This window comes from Leptosomus discolor, unplaced genomic scaffold (assembly GCF_034619465.1).
Source record: "Leptosomus discolor isolate bLepDis1 unplaced genomic scaffold, bLepDis1.hap2 HAP2_SCAFFOLD_63, whole genome shotgun sequence".
NCBI lineage: Eukaryota > Metazoa > Chordata > Aves > Leptosomiformes > Leptosomidae > Leptosomus > Leptosomus discolor.
Genome location: NW_028237738.1, coordinates 843,719 through 853,805, shown reverse-complemented (window position 1 = coordinate 853,805; position 10,087 = coordinate 843,719). Strand labels below are relative to the sequence as shown.

The 10,087-nt window shown below is 51.7% G+C and overlaps 1 protein-coding gene across 1 annotated transcript in view; it reads right to left on the bottom strand.

The window, feature by feature from the left end:
* Nucleotides 1–3,105: 3,105 nt before the first annotated feature.
* LOC147413155 (axonemal central pair apparatus protein HYDIN-like) overlaps nt 3,106–10,087 on the bottom strand; it is an 82,325-nt gene continuing 75,343 nt past the window's right edge. Inside the window, exons 15-18 of the mRNA XM_086480599.1 lie at nt 8,251–8,506; nt 6,235–6,378; nt 4,369–4,512; nt 3,106–3,513 (exon numbers count right to left, since the gene is read on the bottom strand). Of these exons, the coding sequence (XP_086336725.1) occupies nt 3,106–3,513; nt 4,369–4,512; nt 6,235–6,378; nt 8,251–8,506 (952 nt within the window). The remainder of the gene's footprint in view (nt 3,514–4,368; nt 4,513–6,234; nt 6,379–8,250; nt 8,507–10,087) is intronic.

The window sequence follows — 10,087 nt, the reverse complement described above, 5'->3', positions numbered from 1 at the left end:
AGGTATGCTTGCACGGCACGAGTACTGCTCTTAGGGCACAGAAGGCACGATAAAGCAGCGATGAAGAACAAGGCTGGGCTGTCGGGATGGTGGGAATAACATGGAGAGCCTAAAGCGTGAACCAGGCAGGGCTTGCGAGTAACCTGGTGTTGGGGTTTAACCCCAGCCGGCAACTAAGCACCACACAACCGCTCACTCACTGCCCCTCACCCAGGTAGGGTGGAGGCAGGAATCAGAAGGGCAAAAGTGAGAAAACTCATGGGTTAAGATAAAAACAGTTTAATAATTAAAAAGAAATAATGACAGCAACAATAATAACTCGTAAGGAAAAGAAGAAAAAAAAAACAGAGAAAAATAAAGCCCAAGACAGACAAGCGATACAGATGGAAACAACTGCTCAGCACCAACTGACCGATGCCCGGCCAGTCCCCAAGCAGCAGCCCCCTGCCAACCTCCCCCCTAGTTTTACCACCAAACGGCCTGGAACCCCTTGGGTCATGCGGGGTCAGCTGTCCCCACCTTCGGTGCACCCCCAGCGGTGATCCCCGTGGCTCTCTCCAAGCACCGTCTGGCAGGAGCAGGGATGGAGCCCGCAGCCCACTGCGCCCCAACCCCGACAGAGCCCAGCACCGCCCAGGGGTGCCCACAGAGCCCCGCACGGGACACCCTCGCACACACAAGGCAACGTGGAAAGACACATCGAGCAGCTCCAGGCAGAGACTCACAGTTCAACAGCCCGTTGACCCCTGATGAGCACCAAAGCAGCAGCGATCAGCGCTTTGGGGAAGGAAGCTCTGGTCATTTTTAACCCATACATGATGACAAGATTCAGCTCCCTGCTGGGCTGCAGGTATTCCCTGGTTGCAGAACAGCACCTCTAACTGCACCTCGAGCTAAAAGGGCAGCAGCTCTGCTGAAATAAGGTTATAGCCCACGTGGCACTTGCCGATGGTGTGATTCCCTCCCCAGCAGTTTCTAAAGACAAACCATTTGGGGACCAACGTGGCAAATGATTCAAGCAAAGCAGTCCAAACCCAGCTCTGTTCCTTCCTAAAACAAGCTGTTCATAGTCTGACCAACATCTGTCAGTAAAAAGTAAATGGTTTCACATTTTCAAACATTCCCAGGTGACTCAGGTTACATTCCCTGGTGTAAATCACAGCAGGCACTCACAGTAACTCTGTTTGTATTCCTCAAGCACATGGATGGACACACTCCAACCGTGCCTGCCTGGCACCGTGCCTATTTGCAAGTGTTCCCCCCACAGTCAAACAAGGCAGATGTTTTACAGCAACCTGGCTGCTTCATTCCCAGCTGGGAAGCTGGTGCCTTCAATGACGTGCTCCCAAATCAATATTTCTCTTTAGCTTTGGAGCTAATTATTTAAGGCTGGTTTTCCTATCTGGATTAGAGGCCCTGCTCTTCCTAACCTGAGAAGTCCCACCTGAGTTGTCCTTCCTGCAGCTGCACACAAGAACAAGGCTTGGCCCCGGTGAGGGACCGGGAGTACATTACTGCTTAATTAACAGGCAGAGCAGAAGAGGGAGCTCTCGTAACATGCACAGCGCTAACGAGCCAGCAAAGGGGCTCTGCCAAACCCTCTGGAGCAGAGGCTCCTCTCCTGCCAGGTGCTCAGGACCCTCAACTGCTACTCTCTGCAGCAGAGTCAGGTGACTCAGCCTCCGCTGGAAGAACGAGCACCTGCAGGCTCAGGTCCAGCAAAGCCAATTTAGGTGGAGCTGGGTAATTAAAAACTGAAAACTGATTCGGCATTCACGGTTCCAAAAACCTGAATTGGTTCCAAACAAAGAAATAAGAGTAAAGTAAACAGGCAGCTGGAAAACAAGTGGAATTTTCCCCAGAGGAAATGAATTCCACACAGGCTTCGCTGTAATGTCCTTGTTTCTCTGTTATTACAATTATATGCATTGTTAGATTTTCCCTTTAGTTTGGAATTAAACCCTCATCTAATTTACCAGGAGATGACAGCAGCCTCCAAACAGAGCTTACAGCCCTGCTCCTCCTTCCCTGCCCATCTCCCTCCACCTGCTTTTGCAGACCTTCCTCTGCATTTCAGGGGCTGTTCTTGAAGGTGCCATGCATCAAGGGCCACACTAAAGCCTGCTTGTTACTTGGTAAGACCCAGCTGTGCATGGGCTACCCCAGGTCTTCTCCCCCAAGCCCTCCTCGTAGCCACAGCTAATCTCCAGCTCCCAACAGGTCGTCTCCTCTGAGCCAAATCCCAATTCCCTAAACAAAACTCTTTATTGATGATCTCTGTTATTTGTAATAGCAGCACCTCAATGCACAATAGTTAACTTTGCTGGGTTTCCTGGGGCATTATGGAAAAACCATTTGCTACTGTAATTAAAACTGCCCAGACTAGACTTTCGTACTATGGAGAGAGGCCACAGTGGGAGGAACTGCTAGAAATGTGTTTATAGATGTGCCCCAGCACGACTGCCAGATTGCTCTTGGGCTTGGAAACCACAGAGCAGCTCTGGATGGCCCTGGGGATTCCCAGGAATGTTCAGACAAGTGCTCCCACCAACATCTACAGCTGTACCTACAGCCGCAGCAGAACCTGCCCTTTCGCTGTCAAACACTAAGTAGCAGCTTTGTGAACGTGGTGTGCAGTTCGACAGACAAAAACTCACTTCACCGAGGTGGTGTTTGCCTCAGGCCACAAAGGTCTGAGAAAGCAGCTTTCCACACCAGCTTTCCTTCCCAGGGAACCAGCACAGAGGCTACAGCAAAGCAGCAGCACGAGACTGGGACAGCAGCACATCATTCTGGTGGCAGTGCCTGTGTAGGCTCTTAGCATGAGGTGACAACACACAGGGTTGGTAGGGAAGGACACGAGGTCATGTTCTACATCTGCATGTCCAAGTGCCTAAGCACAGCTTTGTAGCTCCAGAGACTGAGCAGGACTCTGGGTTATGGGCTACGTGAGAAGTGTTGGCAGTGTTTCACAGTCCCAGCTTGGCTGGAGAACGTTGTCTCCTTCTGAGAGTCACACCCGTGGAGATCACCTCTCCCCTGAGCACCTAGCCTGACCACAGCCCGTAGGTGTTATTTCCTCAAGGGAGAGCTGAAGGTGATGTGTCACACCGCAGGCAAACAGCCTTGGGCTTTGCAAGTTACAAACACGAGATCGGGAAGGAGAAGAGCTTCAAGGAGAGGGCAAAGGTGCACGTACCTCATCTGGCTCACGTGGCCGTCTGTCAGGAACAACCAGCGGTACCGGACGAGAAGCGGGCTGCAGTTGGTCATCTCGACGTAACGCACATCTTCAGTGTCATTCAAGATGCAGCCAAAGTCCAGGGCCGTGGTCTGGATACGGAGATTCGGGAAGCAGACTTCTCCCCGAACGGTGACCAGCTCCTCATGAGGATGCTCAAGGAATTTGATCTTCAGAACCTTCTCTACTACCCGGCTACTCAAGTCTTCTTCATAAGCAGGGTTAAACCTGATAGAGAGATGAAGTTCCTCCCCTATCTCCAGCTTGATGGGCTGCAAGGAGATGAAGAGTATTAATCACCAGGGTGATGAAGTCTCAGGGTCTGATAGCACAAAACATGCCAATGTTCAAAGGGTGACCCCCAGCTCAGGCTTCTCAGTTCATCCCTCATTTTCTTCCCAGAGTGCGCCTGACTGCAAGCACCACGAGACTCTGGTCTGAGACTCTCTCAGGCTCACGTCACTGTGCTCTGCGCCAATACAAGAGGGAAATAAATATTGTTCTCCTGAATTCTGGACCCACAGAAGCTACACACTAAATACACAACCAGATCAGCGCTCTGGCACGCCAGGGCCTTTTGCCCGGCCTCTAGAGGAACTCCTTCACCTCACAGCACAAGTGACACAGCGTCGCTGCCTTGCCCTTGCAGAGGCTACTCACTGGCACGGCACAGAAGTGGCGGCCATGCCTACAACAACCCGTGTTTAGCAGAGTCCATGTCCAACAGCTTCTACCAACCACGGGGCAGGCGCCAGGCAGCAGCTGGAGAAGCGTCCTCAGCCTCCTGGAAAGCAGGGCTGCCCTTGGAGAGCAAGCTGCTCTGGAGGTTATCTGAGACGGCTGCTGCAGAGCTGGGATGGTTTCCAGCAGACACCTTTACTACATGCCTTGCCCAGACCTCGCTGTCTCTTCCCTTCTCCTCGTGTCTCAGAGCCAGGACGTCTCTTCCCAAGTCAGGTATATTCTGTTTCCTTCGCTGGCTCATTTCAAACCTGATTTAGTTCAGGCCAGTCTACTGCTGACTCTAAGGAATAAATTTGTCTGCTAGAGGACCTCCCCACACAAACGCACCACCACCTTCCTCCCTCTGCAACCCGCCCCCAGCAGGAAGGTCTGTGGCTGCTCACCTGAACGTCTGCAGGGAGGGGCTGCTGGTCCACATCGCAGATTAAGAAGGGTTGCCCTAAGGCCAGGACAATGCTGACTGGCAGGGAGCAGACGTTTTTTAAAGAGAGAGGCTTGTACTGAAGAGTCAGGAAATCACTGGGTTGCTACAGAAACAGAAGACAAGGAAAAAATAACCTGAAGTGCCCATGGATCTCCTTCCCCTTCCAATGCATTTCAAATTTTTCAACCCCCAAAGTGCATACATCTCTATTTACTATTTTTATTAGTTTCTACCCTTCAAGAAAGTTCTTCTCTAAGTATATCGGATGTTTTTCATGTTCAGAAACCACAGCATCCCCCAGGGGACAGGGAAACAGTCTTGGGTACGGATGAGGGAACAGGACCCTGAGAGGCGGCAGCTGCCTGAACAAGATCAAAACCAGAAAGTGAACCCAGACCCTTTGTCTCCAGTTTCGTATGCTCTCTTGGGCAGAAAGGCACAAGATGATCTTCACTCACAGACAGTCATTTCTTACAACCTTATCGGTTCCAGTAGCCTCATAAAAGCAGTGATGCCAGTCAGAGGAGAAAAGCAAGCAGGATTTGGCCCGTAGCAGAGAGCCTGCAGTAGCCCAAGGTTGGCTTTGAACACTTCAAGGCACATACAGCCAGCTAGAAACCTCAACAGTCCGCTCGCAACGTGTCTCCTGCTGCCCCTGCTACAGCGACAAGGTGTCTGTAGCCTCAAAGCTACCTCAGCCTAAGCTATTTCTTCCTGTTTATGCATTGCTCTGGGCTTCCTGCACGGTTTATATAAACTAAACTGTGTTTGGGAAACCAGTTCTGGATGTCCTGATATCAAACAGCTGCAGTGTCATAGCACTTGAAAAATCGGAGCGCGTGGCATCAAGCAGACCACAGGCAGACATCGGGGGGGCTGAAAAGCTTCTAACTAAAATCTGAACTGCCTGCTCACAGGAATTTGTGCTTCTCTGGAAGCCTGGGAACCAGAGGACAGACCTGAAAACACAGAAACTAAATAATGAAATATCTTCTCTTTTTTGACACCTCATGGGAGAGGAAAAGATGATGCAGGAGTCAGGATCAGAAGAACAAAGGGCATCTGCTTTGCATTGGTGTCATCATCACTGCAGCTGAGGACATCTGCAGGTCCTTTGAAGAAAGTAAGGCTTGGGGAAACGCAGAGCTAGCATCCATACCAACAGCAGAGAAGGCAAAGAGGGACAAGAGATGACAGTTTTTCCTCATCAGACTGAGGCGTTGACAGGAATCTCAGTCTGTCTCAGCTTCCCTACAGGATCGGTGTTAAGACATCACCATGCCTCCGAGGATCCTCAAAAACCTCCCTTTTATACTGAGTACAGAAACTGGTGGCTCTCTAGAAGTGGCCCTGATCCCCCCCACGATCCCTGAGCAGCTGTCATCTCAGTTTTACTTTGGTGAAGTCAAAAAAACCAGTCCCATCTCTGAAAACAACCTCACTTACTTTACAAAGCACCTCAGAAAGGGCAGGAGGGGGTTGAGCATCTCTCAGCTGCAGCGATCTGCTCTCCCACCTGCAGCCCCAGCATTCGAGGTAGCTGTGCAAAGCCCACGCTGTTCTCCTGGGTCCCCACACACCATCTCACCCCGTGCCCTTGGCTCAGCAGCTCAATTCTGTTTCCACATCAAGAAGGGCAGAATAGAGCTACTGAGACTGTCCCTGACCCCAGAGGAGCAAAAGGATGATCTCAGACCAACAGCCAAAGCCCCGCGGACTTGGAGAAGCTGCTTAACTCCCTCCTTTGAACACCAGCACACACACCCCACCGGCTTCCAGTCCTCAGCCACGCTACTGAATGCCAGGATGCAACCCAGAGACTTACCTTCTCCATCCGGAAAGTGATTTCTCTGGAGGACAGTTGCAGAACGGGAGCAACAAACTCACACGTGACATCCACTTGCATTATCTGTGCCTTCCCTGCCTCGCTCCCCACGACGGCGTGACACAGCAGCCGCTCCTTCACCACCTGCATGCAAGAGTCACATGTCACCCAGAGGGTCCAGAAAACACCCTGCATTTGCTGGCCACCCAACCACGGGCCGTGCTCCTGCCACACAGTTACAGTCCCTGGTCTCCTCGATCGCCCCCTTTTCTCTCCGTGCCGCGTCCTGTTTATTCTGACCCCAAAGGCCCGCAATGCTACACCCCAACAGCCACAAACGGCACTCGCGAGTCACGTGCTGCCTACAGCTGTAATAACCCCTGCCCCAAAGGATTATTGGTTTGGTTTGTCCTGTTGCCAAGCATAAGGCTTACAGAAAGCTGTAGGAACTAGTTAGAAAAAAGTATGGAACTATATTAAGAGAAAGAAGTGATAGAAGGGCCAACGGCAGCAAACGCTCCTTGGAAGCCAAGTGGAAAGCATCCTTGGGAAAAAAAAATAAATCAAATAGCCAGCCAGCCTTTAGGTAAAGGGATCGCTCATTCCTAGGATGAGCTGTGCCCTCCTAGAGCTGGTTTTAAAAGAAATCTCCCCAGGAAAGACATGCCTTGCACTTCACGTGAAAACCCTCTGCTTAAGTGGCATGCTTCAAGACTTTTTCCTGAGTTCGCATGGTTTCACTGCCTCAAAATTCCTCCCTTCATTTCTCACTCTTCCCTCTGGTACAACACCACAACCCAACTCCTCCTCAGAGCCTACAGACTTGAAAATCATCACGTGCAATGCAGGGGGCTGGGCTTCTGGCCAACCTGAAGAGTATTAAGTTCTCAAGACCTCAGGAAGGTGGAAAGCCTGCTCCCATGGTGTTGGCTTTGACTGCAGGAGCCAGGTAGCCACAGCTGAGCTCACAGATCCCCTTTTGGCCTTCCAGGCAAGACACCCTCACCAGTGCCCTCATCACTAGTTTCTTTCTGGAACCTTTTTCCCCTCTTCAGCAAAACCTCTGGGCTCAGAACTGCACAGGGACAGTCCCGCTGCAGGCACCCAGGGGAGTAATCAAGTCTGCCTCAAGCTACTGCTGAGGGAACCCTTTAAGACACCTTTCAAAACACCAGAATCAGCAGGAGCTTAACGCAGATTTATTCTGCATTTGCTTAAAACACCTGTGCCCAGCGGTCCTGAAGCCAGGGAACGCACACCAGGGTCAGCTGGCAGCTTCTGCGCAGAGCTGGGTTTCCCCTGGGAAGAAGGGCATCCAGGGACCCTGCTGAAATGTTCCCCCCTGAGCTGCCACCCGAGGGTGCTGCAAGACCCGACTGCCCTTGGGACACTGGGGCAGGCTCTTACGGAAATATTGACCAAAGTCAAACTCTCAGTTATAATGATCCCTGGGAACAGTTTCCCACGTGGACGAACGTCACTCCGATCACGAGAGCTGACACCCTGTGTTCGTTTTTCTCCTCCAGGACTCAGCGCTAGACAAGCCCTCTGCCCATGTTTGTCTACAGAGGAAAAATGATGCTGCTCCCAGACACTCCCTCCCTTCGCAGGTGCTTTTACTCACTGCTCCCCCAGTCACATTACTTGGCAGTTTTTCATTTACTTTCTGCCTGTATTCATCATCTCAGTGAACTTATTTTCTCTGCCCTCCCTTCCTGCCTCAGCACACGACACCTTGTAACCCCCCATTTGCCCCTGAAGCAGCAACACTTCCTTCGGCCTATATTTTGGTATCAGCAAATTGGGTTTATGGTAGCTATGGCAACACGAAAAAGCCTTAGCAACTGACAGTGGCCAGCAAGGAAAGCCACTGGGGCTGCCACGGTAACTTGTGGCCTTAAAACAGTTTCTTGAAAGCACCTGCTCATTTTCGCAGGCAAATGTCAAGGGGCTGCAGAAGAAGTCCCAGGGGAGGTGATCTGACGGGGAAGGGACAGCCCTCGTGGGGGACCTCACCTGGGGAGTGCTGGAGGAGCCTTCCAGCATCATCTCCACACTCTTGCCCAGCCTCAGCTCTGCCCTCAGCGGTCGAAGCTTAAACACAGGGCAGGCAGGCTGGGGCCTCTGGGAGGAGCTGCTGCCCTTGGCCTTACTGCTGGCAGGGGGGCGATCACGCTGCCGAAACGGGGCAAAACCTTCCGTTGTCCAGTAGAGCAGGTGGGTGCGTCGCCCTTTGTTCGTTACCTTGAAGCGGTAACGGCAGGGATCCAGGCTAGGAGAGAAGCAGAGATGGAAAACGTCACGGGAGCTGCTGTCTCCCAGCGGTCGCCCCGCTGCAGCGCCCCGACAGCGTTCTCTGACGGCACACTCAGCAATAAAACCACCTCCGAAAAGGCTGACCCAGATCAAAGCTTCAGCAAACGTCAGACCTTGGCTGCCCCTAAGTTTATCACCATCCAGCAGCTGGTGTCTCTGCATACAGCAAGAAAAAGCTTCCTCAAGATCACCACCTCAGTTGCTGTGGACAGAGCATCACCAGCCTTTGCTGCTCAATTATCAGAGCATTTCTCCAAGGTGCTTCCTGCAGCTCTCACTGCATCGGATGCTCAGCTGGCCTTGTCCTGGCTGCAAGGAGATGGAGCAACAGCTTCACTGCCATCTCACCTTCCCCTGGGGAGCTGCTGCCTCAGGTGGCTTCCTCTGAAGATGCTATTGGGAAGCTGCAGGGTGTATGGACTCATCTGGTGATCTGGGCACCACTGGCCTCGCTGGTGAGGCCCCTGCCCTGGCACCCATGTTAGCCCCCTCATCCCCCCACCCCTTAGGGAGCACCCAGCTCTCATCGCCCCCAACACAGCACCCTTTGCCTGAACGGTGCAGCTGTTTTTGTGTTTTAGGAAGACAAACGCACTGTGAGAACACACGATCAACAGAAGCTTCCCCAACACGAACACAGCAGCAGGACCGGGTCTAGCTGCTGAGGGGGAATGGAGTGACAACAAGGGATGAATAACTGGAGCCGATGTAAGCCAAAATGGATATTCAATGGAAATTGATTCCTTAAGGTAGAGAAACACTAACTGCAGGCTAGTCTGGAGCAATTCTTTTACCTTCCATAAATCTGAGCATGGCCAGGAAATGTTCCTGCAACAGTGACTGTTTTTTTTCGAAAGGTACGGAATATGTGGCTGACAAAACGCATGTCTGCCACAAGCAGCTAAATACAAACACAGAAGTGACAGCATAGAACAAACTTATCCTTGAAACAGACTGGTGAAAATGATGTGCACCAGCTCAGTATGAAATGGTTTATGTTGCGGGCAGCAACAGCTAAAAGCTTGGAGAAGCTTTGGGTAGATGCAGAATTGGTGGCTCTGGGAAAGCCCAACTCGTCCGAGGTGTTACCTGGGTCCCATCTCAGCTCACCCAGTGGCAGCTCCACAGCCAACAGCGATGGCAACAGCTCCAAACCAAGTATGCAGGCGAAGACATGAAGGGTGGCAGAAGACAATGGCACCGATCCCATTGACATTGTCCCCTCTGTTGTGTAGCCAATTTGTGGCTGCACAGAGCACAAGCACCACCCTCCCTGCAACGTCCCTGCTTATGTGGATGGCTTGTGGGTGCACATTTATCCCCCCCGCCCCAAATCTATCCTAAATGCTTAAGGTAGGATTAACCTCCCCTTTCTACCCCAAAATTTCAGTATCAGAGCACTGTGGACCCTCTTTGCAGCCAGGGAAAGGAACAGACACTGACAAGACCATTCTTCTCATCCCAACAGGTCTCCAACACAAGGCAAACAGCACTTTGAAAAGCCTTATTTTTCTCTCATTTATAAGAACGTGCCCAC